At 43.3% G+C, this 18,749-nt stretch overlaps 2 protein-coding genes across 2 annotated transcripts; both read right to left on the bottom strand.

The window, feature by feature from the left end:
• Positions 1 to 2,343: 2,343 nt before the first annotated feature.
• Positions 2,344 to 4,265, bottom strand: LOC121854871. The gene is made up of 3 exons (XM_042349673.1): positions 4,260 to 4,265; positions 3,187 to 4,088; positions 2,344 to 2,643 (listed from the first exon to the last, which is right to left on the bottom strand). The coding sequence occupies exons 1-3, from the start codon at positions 4,263 to 4,265 to the stop codon at positions 2,487 to 2,489; spliced, it is 1,065 nt and encodes a 354-aa protein (XP_042205607.1). The 3' UTR covers positions 2,344 to 2,486.
• Positions 4,266 to 5,812: 1,547 nt separating this feature from the next.
• LOC121854874 (glutamate carboxypeptidase 2-like) lies at positions 5,813 to 16,803 on the bottom strand (the record flags this gene model as incomplete). The annotated part of the gene is given in 11 exon segments (XM_042349674.1): positions 5,813 to 6,071; positions 6,444 to 6,534; positions 7,282 to 7,361; positions 7,600 to 7,728; positions 10,381 to 10,463; positions 10,809 to 10,928; positions 11,238 to 11,425; positions 12,115 to 12,205; positions 12,740 to 12,929; positions 13,995 to 14,140; positions 16,429 to 16,803. Coding segments are annotated over 11 exon segments (1,543 nt in total), but the record flags the coding sequence as incomplete, so codon positions are not given.
• Between the last annotated feature and the right edge of the window lie 1,946 nt (positions 16,804 to 18,749).

The raw sequence follows: 18,749 nt of genomic DNA on the forward strand, positions 1-18,749 counted from the left end.
CCTCTTTTGTCCTTTCTTGTACTTGGGACGAGAACAAAGCCAGTGGGGCCAACTCCTCAGTTAGGTACCAAGTGTGTCTACCGAGTGCCACACGTGCTTTGTCAACTATTGTGGCGTCATATGGGGCAAATTCAGCCAAGGTTTCAACCAAATTCAAGTCATTCAGTGGCACACTTGCTGGAACGGGGCAAACAATCCACCATGGGACATAAACAGCGACTGTGAACACAGCAAACCGTTCTAACTTGCTGATTTGACTTTTAGTCACAACCTCGGCTTTGGGAAACTCTTTGATCTGGCCTGACAAAAGAACAATCTTGAGGGTATAGAGCAGTTTAGCCATCCACCTTGTTTCGTGAAGTGCGCCGGGGTAGACCATCGTGAAGTTCACTGGCTCAGATCCTTTAGTTACAAGCAGCAGACAAAGCTCTACCAGCTCCTTGTAGTCGCCACGTGTAAATGGTTGGGCTAGAGATTCACGGAAGAAGTCAGCCATCTCCTGCTGGCGCTCCTCAAACACTCCAGGCATTGCGGGGTAGTAGTATTTCTTTTTTTCATTGTATGCCAGTTGAGAGAAATGGGTCTTGACCCTAGAAATGCAATTATTGGGATTATTGTATTTCGTACTCACTCATCTGAGCCCTTCAGGAACATGACTTCCTGCCTGATATTGATGTCACCCCTGCTGTTGGTTCATCTCCTTCTCCCTGGCTGGATTTTCAACCTGAAGTGATTGCCCTTGGTGGATCGCTCCCGAAATCCCATGTGAACCCTGTTATTCTCTGCAAATACCACCTCTCCAGGATCGCCCACTGGTCCCCAGGTAGGATCGTCCTCTACACTGATGGCTCTGTTGACCCCGCTACAGGTAGGGCCGGGGCTGGTGTCTACATCTCCCATCCTGATGCCCCTGAGCCTATCAAACTGTCTCTGACGGGGCATCCTCCACTCAGGCTGAACTGATAGCCCTCCTTGCTGCCCTTCTCGCTGAGGAAGAAGCCGATGGTTTCTGCCTTGCTTGTCTGCTGCGATTCCAGGTCTGCTCTCAATGGGATCTCATTTGGATCAGGGGAAAATAAGGACCTCATCCTTTGAATACGGGGGTTAACATCCACACTTCAGGATGCAGGCCATCCTGTGACATTCCTATGGATACCCAGTCGGTATCTTGGGGAATGAGGCAGCAGATGGCCTTGCCAAGACTGGCTACAACAAGGCCACACCTGACTACGTTGTTCCTCGAACACTTTTACAACTTAGGACCCAAATTCGCTGCAAACAGAGAGAAGCTCGGGAAGCAGCCATCCCCCTGGACTCCCCGCCCACCTGGTACGATGTCCTCTGTAAATTTCCTGACCTCTCGTATGTCTATGGGAAAGGGTCGCAGAAAAGGGACGTGATTGCTGCCCATATCATCATTGGGTATGACTTTGCTTGGGAGATTGGTATCCTAGCATCCCCTGAGCAACGCTCTTGTGCATTATGCAGAAGACCCGACAGCCGCACCCTTGTCCACTACCTCCTAAGATGTCCCCACACACAACGCTTCCGTGACGCCTGCTGGACCACCACTCCAAGACCCCCTGATGAAGACACGGTGCTCCTCCCCATACTGGCCAGATATTATGTAAATAATATTGATGATGTTAAAGGAATATCCTTCATTCCTTCCTTAAACTTTAGTAAGCCCATTTATAATATTTATATATACTTGTGACACTTGCCAGATGCTTTTGGTGTTATTGTACAGGGGTACCTAGTGATAGCACTAGGATCCCACTTCCTCCATCAAGGAATAAATATTGAAATTGAACTGCCAAATCTGTAGTTACTTACATACAGTACGCCCGGATAATTAGCGGATTTTTATTTTGCCATTTATTCTAAAGACAGTAATTTCCTTTACCTGTATTGTATACGAGTATATGTATGTGTGTGTTTGTAGACACACTCACACCCACAAAAAACATACAAATAAATAATAATTGGAAAATCCTCTCACAAATAATCAGAAACAAATTTATTAAAAATGTTAGTCTACCCTCAAATCCGTGCTCTATTAATAAAGTAGTGTAATGGAGCACGGACTTGAGGGTAGACTGTAACATATTTACAATACAGGTAAAGGAAATTACTGTCTCTAAAACGAATGGCTCCCTGTCCCAGCCGCAAAAAAGCAGACATTAAAATTACCCACAGACATTCTTGGGTACATCCAGGGTGTCATCCGCGAATAATCGAGAACCTCGAAGTAAAAATCTGCGAACTTGGGGGGGGGGCTGTACATTTCTTTGTACACAAGTAAAAATGTACCCCGGGTCCACAAATGTTATTCGCGGTCATTTTGAGAATCTGACCCCAGCGAATTTGGGGGGGCCCCTGTACATACTGTACATATACAGTACAGGGTATACTGTATATTGTTTTGACACAATAATTGCCCCACCAAATACACTACTATACAGGACAAGCAAACCCTGCTCACCTTATTTGGAATTAACAATTACAGGTAGTGCTGACTTACCTTCCCTTCTACTCTGCTGACAGGACATTTTCACCAGAAGGAAAAAGGTTGAAGCCATGAATGATACACAAACCACAGACAGCACCGCAATAATCCAAAGTAACTTCTCTTTATTACATCTGAAAAAGAAAAAAAAATCATATTAGCTACTTCATATTAGTACACTAATACTGTACATAAAGAATGGCAAAAAAGGTGAAGGGATAAAATTTTAAAGGCTAGAGAATAATCTGTACAAACCCTTTACAAAATCACCTGTGAGCAAAGCTTCTAAACAAACTAAGTTTACATAATTCAGAAAATAATAAATACGTTAGAAAACCCTGGCTAGATAATTTTTACGGCCTTTACAAATGATATTGAAAAACACTCATTTCCATAAGGATGAGAAAATGAAATTTTGTATTTTCCATTACCTATAGTGTGCTTGCATACCCTGAAAAAATGAGAACATCTATGGCCAAAAAACATTCCAAACATAGAAGACAGACACACAAATACTACTTAATTGATACTACATTTTCTTGCTTATGCTGCTCCCCAAAAAGATACATTTACTCTATCTTTTAAGATCCCAGAGCTAGCATTAACCATCACTTATTTATCTAAAAGAATATCTAAGACTTTACACAATATCATGGACTAAAGTTACTTTTACTTACATTTCTGCATTGACCTTCAGCTTGTTTGTGTGTATAGAGGTGGGGGCCCTGAGTGGAACTTCAGTTTCTGGTTCAACTTCTCCTAATTTTGGTTCATTCTTTATAACATGGTGATCTATTACTATTTCTACATTATTCTCTGCAGAGCTCATGGAAGTCACTGTAGAATCTGTGCTGTATCCACCATCATCATTGGTTCTCTCTGCAGGTGATTCCACATCTACAGAATCTGTGCTGTATCCACCATCATCATTGGTTCTCTCTACAGGTGATTCCACATCTACAGAATCTGTGCTGTATCCACCATCATCATTGGTTCTCTCTACAGGTGATTCCACATCTACAGAATCTGAGCTATGCCCATCATCATTGGTTCTCTCTACAGGTGATTCCACATCTACAGAATCTGTGCTGTGTCCACCATCATCATTGGTTCTCTCTACAGGTGATTCCACATCTAAAGGTTCAGGGGATAATTTTTCAGTTCCAGGCCCCTGGAATCTTAATTTATCAATTTGCTTCTCGTAATTTATCTTGCTTGTATCTGTACATAGATCCGTGGTAGATTCTTCAGTGAGGCCATTTAACAGTGCAAGACCATAAACACCATGACGCTTATTGCTTTCGACACCAACAGCAGGGGTATGGACAAGCTTCACAACATCCTTGGGGTCAATAAGTGATGCCCGCATAATACCCTGCTGGCTCCAATCTGCCCAATATATATACTCGTCACCAATTGCTACAGAATATGGGAAACAATTTTCAAAGTTGAAAAGCTCCTGAGGTTCCTTTACCCCATTGGCTAGGCTGACAAAGTGGCATTGGCTTTTATCATCAAATTTGTCTCCAACGGTCTCTGCCCAAACAAGTTTTCTCCGTCTGATGTCGTAGGTTAGGCCCTAAAATACAAATAAGAAATTGTATTGTTCATCATAGTTTATTTTGTTGGTATTGGTTTCAATGAGAGCCATAGAACCAAATCCTATTGCTAATTCCCAATAACAATACAGTAATAATAATCTTGAGGAAACTTAGTTATTTCACAGCAGTTTTTGCTTAAGTAGACAAACTGACATTTTATTCTAACCTTTAAATGCAAATCAACCACAGATCTGGCAATATACTAGTTACACATGTTATAGCTTCTCTCTCCCAGCTGCCATCTATCTTTTAGTCCTTTTCAATCCTATTATTGGGTTGTAGACATATAAGATAATCACACATGAGGAGTACAGTATCATCATGGGAGCAGCAAGGTGTGTTGTTGGCAAAGCCTTCTCTAGTGATGATTATTACCCTTCCAACAGCAGGCAGGTTTAGTGGGAAGTAACTAGCCTAATTTAATATTTCTCCCACAAAACATAAATTTTACAAAAAATATACAGTTGTACCCCACTTAACGCGGTCAATAGAACCCAGAGGGTCCCGCGTTAAGTGAACAACAAAACATATGGGATTAATTCCAATAGAAACCAGCCCGACCCCCAAACTCCACTTTTTGAAGACACATAACTATGTTGTAGTAAAAATAACATCTTAATTTTATGATGGTACATGCACACAATTAATACTTAAGAGAAATAGAGAAATACAGTCGCCAAGTTAATGTCCATTCAAATAATGGACTCAACTCCCTCCCCCTCTTCTCACACTACACTGCTGGCTCTTCCCTCTCTGAGAAATTTTTGGGGGAAAACCACTAAATTTTAATAAATAATACCTCAAACTAAAGTTAGGATAATACAATTGACATTGTTGGATTCCTTGTAAGACCAGGAATATTTTGAATATAAATGTCATATATTTTGCACAAAAGATAACATATTTACTAAGAGAAAACATTTTATCTAAAAATTTGTATGTCTAATGCAAAATATATGATGTTTATATTCAAAATGATCATCAAATTACAAGAATTCCAGCAATGTAAATTATATTCTGACCGGGTAATTTGTATGAATTTTATGAGCTAAAACAAATATCTTCAGTTAATAAAAAAAAAAAAATATTCTTCACAGGGTAACAGATGGTCAGTCGGTCCCTCCCTCCCCCCCACCCCCCACCAACCGTCCCAAGGAGATGTGTGGGAAAACCAGAATATTTAACTTTTTAGTAATAAATAATACCTCAAACTAAAGTTAGGATAATATAATTGACATTGCTGGATTCCTTGTAAGACCAGGAATATTTTGAATATAAATGTCATATATTTTGCACAAAAGATAACATATTTACTCAGAGAAAACATTTTATCTAAAATTTGTATGTCTAATGCAAAATATATGATGTTTATATTCAAAATGATCACCAAATTATAAGAATTCCAGCAATGTAAATTATATTCTGGCCGGGTAATTTGTATGAAATTTATGAGCTAAAACAGGCAGTCAGGCAGGGTGGCGAGTGGGCAAATCTAAAAATAGCGTCTCGAGCCAGACACTCACAGCGTATATGTGGAAAAAATCCGTGTTAAGTGAAAGTTCAGCTCTGGCTAGGCACCGCGTATATGAAAAAACGCGTTAAGTGAAACCGCGTTAGGCGGGGTAATACTGTACATCACAACCATTCACCAACAAGACACACACACACACAAAGAACAGAAAACATCATAAAACAAATTTACCATAATTCTCATAAATCTTAATTAATTCATCCCGCTTCCCATTCTTTTTAAAACTGTCGATCCCTTCCTTAATGGTCTTGGGGAGCTGCTCCAGGCTGTAAGGGATGAGGGCCGAATCAGCGAAGAACCTGAGCATTAGGGAAGCCAGTCTGCTGCAGCCCTGGTGGATCCTGAACCCTGGATCTACGTTGTGATCCACCATGTAGAAGGTCTCGTAGCCAGTGTGGTAGGATGGGTAGATGGAGATTTCGTTCTTATTCTGTAATGATAAATACAAACTTCTTTAATAACCCTTGATAAGAGAAGTATAAAACAGCACTGTATTACTGTTAGGGTAAAAATATAAGTTGGTACACACTCACATTACTACATACTGTATCTATATATCCAGGGACACACCAGCGTTGAGGCCTTGTTATGGAAGTGAAGCCCCATAGTAGAACACATTTTTTACAGGATTAAGTACGAAGGAATAATACTGAATGAAGAGAAATATTTGTGTCTATTTGACCTTGTTTCTGACCATGTTGCTTTACGTGGTATAAGGCTTGAGAGAAGTATAATGGATATAAACGAATTAAAATCTGAAAAAAAAAATTACAAAAGTGACACATACGAAGACATGGTTTACCTTGTCCCTTCTGAACCACAGGTCGAGGCAGGGGATGCCGCAGTAGAAGGAGAAGGGTGCATAGTCGCTACCTGACCCCAGTGTTGTCATCCTGGGGATGAGATAAAGGCAAGGAACACATCTTTTATTCCAAGTCATTTGTCTATCATAGAAATTGATTATCCTTGAAAAAAAATATTGCTGAAATAATCAGCTTTATTATTATTAATTACCTGTCTTTCTCTCCTCTCCCTTACTCTTCCTTCACCCTCCCCACCTCTACCCTACTTCCCTCACACACTTTATTCCTGCTTATCACATACACGTCCTTGGCCAGCAGGCAAAAACCTCACCCTACATGTATAAGCAGAGAGGTCATCAATGTACCAGGATTAGTGACCTATGTCCGGTGCACGTAACTTAACTAACTCTACATTAAGCTGCTAACCTGCCTTTAGTCAGTCAGTCAAGTTGTCAACACTTCAAAGGAATCCACAAGCTGAGAGGCTGTAGACATGAAGTGACAGGAGTTATGACCTCACATGACAAGTGTTACCACCAGTGATACCATTTACTGTAGACAGACACAAGTGATCTGTGAATTGATACACACAATAAATTTGACGATTTAAGATGTTTATTTATAATTTCCCATAAAAAAAAAATCCCAAAATTTGTCAAGTAAAAAAAAAAAAAATATTCGTGGACAAGTAAATGTTCTAAACAATCTACACAGACTGCTTCATTGATCACTCCCTCCCACCCTCCTTACACACACTTCCTCCCTCCCTCCCTCCCTCCTCTTCATACACTCTCTTCCTCCTTCCACATATCCTCTCTCCCCCCCCCACACACTTACTCAATAGAGGTTTTATTCATAGCTGTATAATAGTCCTTCAGTTCATCATACACCGTGGGTCCTTGCCTCACTCCCGGCACCTGCAGAGGATGAACACAAGTTAGACAGATATAGACGGCATTTACTTTTAATTTGACAGAAGTTAGGGGGGGAAGATAGACAGTATATAGAAGGGGTGCAAACAGTAACATAGCTCTGGATAGGGGGTAGACAGTAACACAGCTCTGGATATCAACTGACATTATGTAGGTGGAAATGCCTATATTAACATAGAAAATGGAGAGAGAGAGAGAACAGGAGACCAGACAGTAAACAGACCATTTTAGTGATGTCGGTGATGGCGTCCCAGAGTAGGGGGCTGCCTGGCACGTGTAGGATCGGCCCAGAGGCGCATGTGTCTGTGTTCAGGTACATGACACTCCGCTCCTGTAGCTTCTCCACGTGTTCCTGTAGGAGGGAGGAACACAGTGAACAGTTATTATTATGACGGGGTGGAGGTGTGACGGGGTGAAGGTGTGAGGGGATGGAGGTGTGACGGGGTGGAGGTGTGACGGGGTGGAGGTGTGACGGGGTGGAGGTGTGAGGGGATGGAAGTTTGAGCCAGGGTGAAACAATATATACATCACCCTATTACAAAGAAGGACCCTGAAACAGATACTTGTGCTGTTCAAATCATTGTTCATTGTTCATACTAATGTTCATTGTTCACACTAATAACACCTACTTTGTGCTATGTGAGTGGAGGATATATTTCAAGGGTATACTATACATTATGCTGTGTAGTATATTCAGTATTCATATTATGTATGTGTATGCTGTCTGTAAAATGACCCATTTGATCGATAAATATATACCCAAGACCAAACCCAGTGCTTCTAGGAATACGAGGGGATCCCTACACATGAACCATGCGGCGGTCGACAAAATTAAGAAGAAAACCCAGAAATTCAAGACGTGGGTTGGGTCAAACGATGAGCAAGACAGGAGGATGTATGCAAGAGCCAGAAACCAAGCAAAGATAGAGTGTAGGAGGGCTGAAAAGGAGTTCCAAAGGCTGGTTGCACGCGAGGTCAAGTCAAACCCAAAGGCGTTTTACCGCTATGCAAAGTCGAAATTGAAAACGCGAGTAGGAGTATCAGACCCGAGGCTTGAAGATGGTAGTTACGCAGATTCTGACCAGGATAAAGCTGAGGCATTGAACAGCTTCTTTTCCTCAGTGTTCACAAGAGAGGATGCAACTAACCTTCCTGCGTTTGAGGACAGACAGTTCGACACAGCACTGACCCACATTGTGTTCACAGAAGAGGGTATTAGAAATAAACTGTCCAGGCTAAAGGTCCATAAGAGTCCTGGACCTGACATGGTGCATCCTAGAGTGCTAAGGGAGCTGTGCAACGAGCTTGCAGAGCCCCTGAAGATTCTGTTTTGTAAATGCCTGGATGAACAAATGGTCCCCAGTGAATGGAAAGTGGCTTATGTGAGTCCTATCTTCAAGAAGGGCGATAGGCACTCCACGAACAACTATAGACCGGTGAGCCTGACCAGCATAATATGTAAAGTACTTGAGAGTATTATCAGAGATGCAGCGATGGAACATCTACTACGAAACAACCTTGTAAAAGATTGCCAACACGGTTTTATGCCGGGGCGCTCTTGCTTGACACAATTGCTCAAGGTATTGGATATTTGGACCCATATTCTAGAACGGGTGGTAATATCGACAATATTTACCTAGATTTTGCCAAGGCTTTCGACAGTGTACCCCACGAAAGGCTGAAAATCAAACTGGAAGGGTACGGAATTCGGGGAAATGTCCTAGCGTGGATAGAAGACTTTCTACATGACCGCAAGCAATGTGTGGTGATTAATGGCACGAAATCGTCATCTGTACCTGTAACAAGTGGGGTACCGCAGGGTAGTGTATTGGGCCCGCTGTTGTTTGTTTGTTTCATAAATGATATGCCTGACGTTGTACACTCCTCCATACAAATGTTTGCCGATGATGGCAAGTTATTTCGGGAAATTAAGAACCAAGCGGACTGTGAAGAGCTGCAGAAGGACCTCTGTGGGCTCCAGGAATGGTCGAAGGAATGGCTGCTGAGATTCAATGTCACGAAGTGTAAGAGGATGCACCTGGGGCGTACCAACGGTAAGGAGGCGTACCATATGTCCCAACGGGATGAAGAAAATGTACTAGTTGAGACTGTGTGTGAGAAGGACCTAGGTGTGTATGTTGACAATGAGCTGAAGTTCTCGGGCCATTGTGAGAAGAAGGTAAATCAGGCAAATAAATTATTGGGTCTTATAAGAAGGTCGTTCAGATATCTAGACGGTCCGTCCCTCGTGACGATCTTCAGGAGTGAAGTGCTTCCCCATCTGGAGTACTGTCACCCCATCTGGTCCCCGAGATATGCTAGGGACTGTCAGTTGGTTGAAAATGTTCAAAGGAGGGCCACCAAGCTGGTGCCTGCACTTCGGCATCTCAGCTACCCTGCGAGATTGGAGCGCCTGAACTTGCCTAGCTTATACTACAGACGGGCAAGGGGGGACCTAGTTGAGGTTTATAAGCATCTCAGGGGGCACTACTCAGTTGAGTGTCCTTACTTGGAGCTGGCGGACGCTCGCCCCACAAGGGGTCACAGCTCAAGATTGAAGAAGCCGCAAGTCCGGAAAACCGTGAGGGCAAACTTTTTCGGAGTGAGGGTTGTAAACTCTTGGAACAATCTACCAGAAAGTGTTGTGACGGCACCGAGTGTGAGCTCTTTCAAGAGAAGACTTGACCAACACTGGAGCGGGTTCAGGTACATTCAGGAGCCGGTGCATGCCCAGTATTTGCCAACAGTGCGTGACAGAGACGTGACCGATCGCCCGGGCGGCTAGCGAGCCGACCTTTTGGTGAAGAATATAAAGGAAAAGAGTCGTGACCGATCGCCCAAGCGGCTAACAAGCCGATCAGTTGAGGATAAAAGAAAAAAAAAAAAAAATATATTTTGTGGTGTGTGTGTGTGTGTGTGTGTGTGTGTGTGTAGAGGAGTGTTTGTGCATGTTTGTATGGGTGTTTCTGCCTATCTGATCACAAGACTGCCTATCAAGACTCACCTCGACCCACTCAGTAGAGCCAATCAGACCATACTCCTCGGCTCCCCAACTGCAGAAGACCAGTGTCCGGCGAGGCCTCCATCCTGCCGGGGAGGTCATCGAATTAAGAGGTGGACTCATTTCTTACAAACATAAAGGGATTATTTGTGGAGTTTATCACCTGAAGATTATATTAAGCCACTCTAATGCTACCTGGGATTTAGGTTAGGTTAGGTTACGTCACGTTAAGTTCAATTAGGTTAGATTAAGTTCAATTAGATTAGATTAAGTTCAATTAGGTTAGATTAAGTTCAATTCGATAAGATTAGGATTAGATTAACCAACACCCGATCAAAATAAACTAGACAACACCTAACCTTTAAATAATCCAAACAGAGAAATCAACACCCAAAACTATCCTCCCACCGACACAAAACATAACCACCAACCATCTGCCATGAGCTGCCCCATCACTCTAGCGGTCTCCAGTATCTGAGCCGTGCCACTGGATGGATCTGAGGCGCCGAACCCCCAAGCGTCGCGGTGGTTCCCGATCAGCACATAGCGATCTGTGGATGATGGCCCAGTGAGATAGATAGAAAGGGAGTAAGAGCAGGAGGAGTTTGAGATAAGACAGTGTTGGTTATATTATAGAACAGGTGTACTTAATAACAGGTGTGTATAACAGAGAACAGCTGTGCATAACAAATAACAGACGTGCATAACAGACAACCTTTCTACCTCTCTCAATCCTCACCCTCACTTTCTTTTCCTCCTACTTCTCTCTCCTTCAACTTGTTTCTGTCCCATCCACCCTCATTGTTCACCCTACCCTTCCCTCTTTCCCATCCCTACTCCCTCCCCCACTACACACTCACCTGGCTCCACCTCGCCCTTGATTGTCCCGATGACATTATAAGAGGTGTACTGCTGAAAGGTGTTGTGTGTGTCCAGGTGTAGGGTGTAGCCAGAGTACTCGTCCAACAGCTCAGGGCCCAGGTTATATGCCAAGCCATCTAGACCGCCCTTCCAAGCCTCGTCAGGAGCTGCCATACCTCCCATCTTCCTGAAGGAGGGAAAATACTCAATCTAAAGGTATATTCGGTATATTCTCACAAAATAACAAAGTACTTTTATTAATATTATTTACCTTGATGAATGGATACTCTGACTGACTGACTTACGAGCTGAAGGAGAATTTCTGTCAGTTTAAGACAACCCGATGTTCAGGTACCAACTCTATACAAGAATTACTGTTCATTTTCCAAAGATCTAAATACATGCTTAAATAAAGGTCCTCTACATGCAAAGATTCTTAACTGACGGAATGAGTCTTTGAGCTATTAGAACGAGTCTCTGAACTATTAGAATGAGTCTAGAAACAGCCCTTTCCTTCACACAGCCCTGAAGAATCTCCTCTGAGTGTCAAGATAAAAATTACTACATCAATGAATAAATTTTACCTGTCGTTTTAAATATCGTCTTATAATGAAATCTAATATAATTCAAGGTGTTTGATAGAGATTTTATCAAGACCTATAATTTTTCTCATTTACACTATGAATTATATATAGTAATCTATTATGGTTAAAAAATATATTGGCAGAAATTTTTTGACAGAAATGCGTGTTGTTTATTGATATATTCTCAGGGGTTATTTTTTTTTAGGAGCCTATGAGTTTGTTTATCCCTAGATGTTATGGAAGTAAATAGACAATTTTTGGAGAATGTAACACACACACAACAATAACATACTCAAGTATAACCCGGGCATCGTCATATCCAATAGGCTGGCAGGGTATCTTGGGCAGGTCAGCATCTTCCATCGTCAACCTGTAGGCATTGGCTGGGAGGCGAGACAAGATAGAGTAATTAATGTTATATAAATATTCAGTACTTCTTCATATTTAATTTACACACCTTCACATTAACCCAGAGTCATATTATTAAACTTATTGTTGATTCTGTCATCTATCGAGAGGAGAACTGACATCTTGGAAATTGTAAAAGGAAAGTGACATCTCGTAAATTGTATAAACAAAGTGACATCTCGTAAATTGTAAAAGGAAAATGACATCTCGTAAATTGTATAAATAAAGTGACATCTCGTAAATTGTAAAAGGAAAATGACATCTCGTAAATTGTATAAACAAAGTGACATCTCGTAGATTGTATAAACAAAGTGACATCTCGTAAATTGTAAAAGGAAAATGACATCTCGTAAATTGTATAAACAAAGTGACATCTCGTAAATTGTATAAGGAAAGTGACATCTCGAAAAATGTATAACTCACCAATGTATTTATCTCCAATGCATGTTTAACCCACTTCACTTCGTCTATACTATCTCTAATTCCAGGTTACATTCATCAGTACCTACCTGTAGAAGACCAGCCAGGGGTCAGTGGATCACCACTACCCATGTAAGTTGTTCCTCTCTGCATACCAGTCCCCGGCAGCCACCACGTATAGGGGTACACGTCATCATCAGCAACGCCTTCCTGCGCTACATCCCCGGGGTCAGAGAACAGGATCATGCCCTTAGCCCCGCGTTCTTGGGCATGAAGGAGCTGTAGGCGGGAAGGGTGGTGTTACTGAGTGCGTGAGATCAAGGGACATGTGCGAGGGGGGAAGGGTGGTGTTAGTAAGTGCGCCTCGTAACGATCTTCAAGAGTGAAGTGCTTCCCCATCTGGAGTATTGTCACCCCGTCTGGTCCCCGAGATATGCTAGGGACTGTCAGTTGGTTGAAAATGTTCAAAGGAGGGCCACCAGACTGGTGCCTGCACTTCGGCACCTCAGCTACCCTGCGAGATTGGAGCGCCTGAACTTGCCTAGCTTATACTACAGACGTGCAAGGGGCGACCTAATTGAGGAATATAAGCATCTCAAGGGGCACTACTCAGTTAAGTGTCCTTACTTGGAGCTGGCGGACGCTCGCCCCACAAGGGGTCACAGTACAAGATTGAAGAAGCCGCAAGTCCAGAAAACTGTGAGGGCAAACTTTTTCAGAGTGAGAGTTGTGAACTCTTGGAACAATCTACCAGAGAGTGTTGTGACGGCACCGAGTGTGAGCTCTTTCAAGACCAGACTTGACCAACACTGGAGCAGGTTCAGGTACATTCAGGAGCTGGTGCATGGCCAGTACTTGCCAACAGTGCGTAACAGAGAGCCAGTACATGCCAAGTACTTGTCAACAGTGCGTGACAGAGATGTGACCGATCGCCCAAGCGGCTAACGAGCCGATCAGTGGTAAAGAAGATAAAAGTAAAAGCAAAAGTGAGATCAAGCGGCATGTCTGAGGGGGAAAGGATAAATATATCTAGGCTACAGTCACTGAGATACAGTGTTTGTGTGTTTGGGGATAAGGGAACACAAGGCCAGGTGAACTCTAAGCAACGCATACAAAAAAAAAGACCACAGACGACAAGTAAGAGCTATGAAACAGACAAGAAAATATACAAATAATTTCATGATTATTCACATCTTCGCGGAGTACAACACAGGAGTGAGATGGCGGAGAGTTGGAGCGAAAACAAAAACGTTTACTCTGAGATCCAGATACGAGCGCCGGGAGAGATGTTCACAGACAAATAATAATAATAATAATACTGAGACGTTAAGGGGGAAGTATCACCTTGTTGCCTCTGAAGATCTTGCCGTAGCGAGCGATGGCGATACAGCCTGATACATTAACACCCAACTCCTCCAGCTTGTCGAAGTCTTCCACACGACCATAGTTGACGTAGACTACACCCCGCCCTGCCTCTGACGATACACTCCCTGTGGCGAGGAATAACATGAGACTGTGGTAACCGGGAGGGAGGAAAAGTCACAGAAAAATGACACTATTTTGACTAGGTTAAGGCAAGTTAAATTTGGTTAGGTTAGGTTACATTTGGCTAGATCCGGTTAGGTAGTGCCTCATTTACACCACTTAACAGTTACCAGTGTTGTCAGAGTAGTGCTTCATTTACACCACAGTACCAGTGTTGTCAGAGTAGTGCTTCATTTACACCACAGTACCAGTGTTGTCAGGGTAGTGCCTCACTTACACCACAGTACCAGTGTTGTCAGAGTAGTGCTTCATTTACACCACAGTACAAGTGTTGTCAGATTAGTGCTTCATTTACACCACAGTACCAGTGTTGTCAGAGTAGTGCTTCATTTACTCCACAGTACCAGTGTTGTCAGGGTAGTGCCTCACTTACACCACAGTACCAGTGTTGTCAGAGTAGTGCTTCATTTACACCACAGTACCAGTGTTGTCAGAGTAGTGCTTCATTTACACCACAGTACCAGTGTTGTCAGAGTAGTGCTTCATTTACACCACAGTACCAGTGTTGTCAGAGTAGTGCTTCATTTACACCACAGTACCAGTGTTGTCAGAGTAGTGCTTCATTTACACCACAGTACCAGTGTTGTCAGAGTAGTGCTTCATTTACACCACAGTACCAGTGTTGTCAGAGTAGTGCTTCATTTACACCACAGTACCAGTGTTGTCAGGGTAGTGCCTCACTTACACCACAGTACCAGTGTTGTCAGGGTAGTGCCTCATTTACACCACAGTACCAGTGTTGTCAGGGTAGTGCCTCACTTACACCACAGTACCAGTGTTGTCAGGGTAGTGCCTCATTTACACCACAGTACAAGTGTTGTCAGAGTAGTGCTTCATTTACACCACAGTACCAGTGTTGTCAGAGTAGTGCTTCATTTACACCACATTGATGTTATCCAGGGTAGTGCCTCATTTACACCCACAGTACCAATGTTGTCGAGTAGTGCTTCATTACACCACAGTACCAGTGTTGTCAGGTAGTGCTTCATTTACACCTGGTACAGTGTTGTCAGAGTGGTGCTAATTTTACAGTACAAGTGTTGTCGGAAATGATGCTTCATTTACCACAGTACCAGTGTTGTCAGAGTAGTGCTTCATTTACACCACAGTACCAGTGTTGTCAGGGTAGTGTCTCACACCACAGTACCAGTGTTGTCAGAGTAGTGCCTCATTTACACCACAGTACAAGTGTTGTCAGAGTAGTGCTTCATTTACACCACAGTACCAGTGTTGTCAGAGTAGTGCTTCATTTACACCACAGTACCAGTGTTGTCAGAGTAGTGCTTCATTTACACATTGTTTATGAGGACGGTGTTTGGGTGTCTGTAATAAAACTACACTACATGGAATTAGAGATTACAGAGTACTTACCACCATCCTGCCACATACTGTATCTACCACCATCCTGCCACATACTGTACCTACCACCATGCTGCCACATACTGTACCTACCACCATGCTGCCACCCTACTGTACCACCATCACACCTCATACTGTACCTACCACCATGCTGCCACATACTGTACCTACCACCATGCTGCACATACCCTTTACCACCATCCTGCCACATACTGTACCTACCATGCTGCATACTGTGCAACCACCATGCTGTCACATACTGTGCCTACCACCATGCTGCCACATTTCTACCATGCTGCACATACTGCCCCACCTACCTACCACCATGCTGCCACATACTGTACCTACCACCATGCTGCCACATACTGTACCTTTCCACCATGCTGCCACATACTGTACCTTTCCACCATGCTGCCACATACTGTACCTACCACCATGCTGCCACATACTGTACCTACCACCATCCTGCCACATACTGTACCTACCACCATGCTGCCACATACTGTACCTACCACTATGTTGATACTTAAAATAATACAGTTTTTGTAATAGATCTTGATTCTCTTTCCTGTACTACATCTGTGTTATAATGTTTCCTACTACTACAAGATTGACTGTATTGTAGGCCTGTATGTAACACTTTATATACAGTGTGCTACATGAGTCTTCTGTTGATCTACACACACACACACACTGATTTAATGTAAACCGTACCTAACCAAGTCAAACTTAACCTAACCTTACCTAATCTAACCTAACCAAACCAAACAAAACCTAACTTGACCAAACCTGACCTGACCTAACCAAACAAAACCAAACCTAACCTAACTTGACCAAATCTAACGTAACGTAACCTAACCTAACCAACACCGACCTGCAGGAGCGTAGCCATTGAAGGCGTGGACAAAATCCGGGTCGTCGTCACCATCTCTGAGCGGCTTCTCCTTGTAGTTACTAGTGAACACCACGCCTCCCGAACCATCAACCAGCGTGATCTGTAACATGGCCAAGATTAACCCCAGCTTATTACACCTTAACATTAACCACTCGAGTGCTTACATAACCTAACCTGGCATAATACTACCGAAACTAACCTAATCCAACCTAACTTAACCTAAATGCAACCGAACCAAGCCTAACCTAACCTAAATTGTTATATATCTTAAGTTAACCGAGAAACAGTCATTTTAACAATACAATATTATAGCAAAGATATACAATAAAAAACCTATTAAGAGAAATAAAGTTTACATAAAATTAATAACACACATATACACACTAACATACATACAAACATACACACTAACACACACACATACATACACACACAACTACTACTACTTTACTGTCACTCGGAATCGAGTATGACGATCATCCAGCTATAATACAATGATATGAGTTATTAAAGATATCACCTTCATTGTTGAGCTTTGAGGTGACTAGAGGCCGATACGGGACGGGCAGAGTTGTTCACAGATGTTGCACATGTGAAGGGCCACATCTACTGAGGGAGGGGCGGTGGCAGAGTATTTCCGGAGTTGGCGCTTGTCTGCCTCGGTTTGCAGTCAGGATAACTCGAAAGTAATGACACCTTCTCGTGTGGTGCTCCTTCAAGCGTTACAATGTGGAGTAATCGTATCCCAGGTGAAGGGGTCAATTTGGCACTTTTTCAGGTTTGTCTTTGGCAGTCTACTGTCATCCATGCGGGTAACATGGTCAGTCCGGCGTAGTTGTTCATGGAAAATTGTAGCCTCGATGCTCCTACAGTTGGTGTCAGCAAGAATACTGGCATTTGTTCTCTTGTCTTCCCAGCGAACATGGAGGATGGAATGTAGACTACGTTGGTGAAAGTTTTCAAGTGCCTTGAGGTGCCTCCTGTATGTGACCCATGTCTTGCTGCCACATAACAGGGTGGTGAGGACCACTGCTCGATATACGTGTAACTTTGTAGTTAATTTCAGCTCCCTACAGCAGAAGACACGGTTTCGGAGTCTACCAAAGGCTTGAGATGCACATCTGATCTGATGCTGAATCTCTTCATTGATGTCTGCGGTGGTGGACAGGTGAGAGCCGAGATACCGAAAGTGGGTAACATTAGAGAGGGTAGTACCGTTAAGCTGGATGGATGGTGGAGGTGTGGCTGAACCAGGTGCAGGTTGAAAGAGAATCTGTGTCTTACGTACATTCACCTCAAGGCCAAAGTGTGCATATGCATCTGGGTAGGTGTTCAGGATCTCCTGTAGGTCGAGTTCAGTGTGAACAACAAGGGTGAGGTCGTCTGCATACTGAAGTTCAGTAATGGAAGCTGCCGACACCTTTGTTCTCACCGGGAGTCGTCTTATGTTGAAAAGACCCTTCACCCGGTACTCGATGTCCTCCCCGCTGGCTAAATTGGCACTGGCACAATAAAGGAAGGCAGCCAATAAAATGGAAAAAAGAGTTGGTGCCAGCACACATCCTTGTTTTACTCCCATATAGATGGGAAAGAACTCAGACTGGGTACCATTGTGCAGGGCACTGCCGTTCATGCCATCGTGGAGTTGCCTCACAATGGCGATGAATTTTGTTGGGCAGGCAAACCGGCTGAGGGTCCACCAAAGGGCTTCCCTGTTGACCGAGTCGAAGGCCTTGGTTAGGTTGATGAACGCCATGTACAGGTCACGATGCTGTTCTCTGCACTTTTCCTGTATCTGGCGGGCAGCAAAGATCATGTCAGTGGTGCCACGTGATGGTCTAAAGCCACATTGAGATTCGGGAGGAAGTTTTCTGCCTCAGGAAAAAGTCTGTTAAGGAGGACTCGGGCGGTAATCTTGCCAACTACGGACAGCAGCGAGAGCCCATGGTATTTGCCACAGTCTGACCAATCTCCGTCATTCTTATAAATATTGACGATGGAGGCGTCTTCAAGAGCTTGGGGGATTTCCTTCTTTTCCCATACATTCTCCAGTTGAGTGGAGACGGTTGAAGCTGAGGGTCCCCTGCTTCCATACCCACCTCAGCTGGGGATTTACATCAGGCCCTGAGGTTTTGTTATTCTTCACATCTGTTTGATGGCAGTAGCTACCTCATCCAGGGATGGAGGATAGCTGAGGTGAGTCAACTCTGGATGCTGAGAGACCTGCTGGGTAGTCAGGACATCCACATCGGAGTTTTGGTTGAGGAGCAAATGGTAGTGCTCTTTCCAGTGCTGAAAGG

Source organism: Homarus americanus, unplaced genomic scaffold (assembly GCF_018991925.1).
Source record: "Homarus americanus isolate GMGI-L3 unplaced genomic scaffold, GMGI_Hamer_2.0 scaffold11465, whole genome shotgun sequence".
NCBI lineage: Eukaryota > Metazoa > Arthropoda > Malacostraca > Decapoda > Nephropidae > Homarus > Homarus americanus.

Coding starts and splice junctions, on each gene's coding strand:
- LOC121854871 (XM_042349673.1), bottom strand. Junction 2,644..3,186: donor CTGAAGGTCAATGCAGAAAT/GTAAGTAAAAGT, acceptor TTTCTTTTTCAG/ATGTAATAAAGAGAAGTTAC.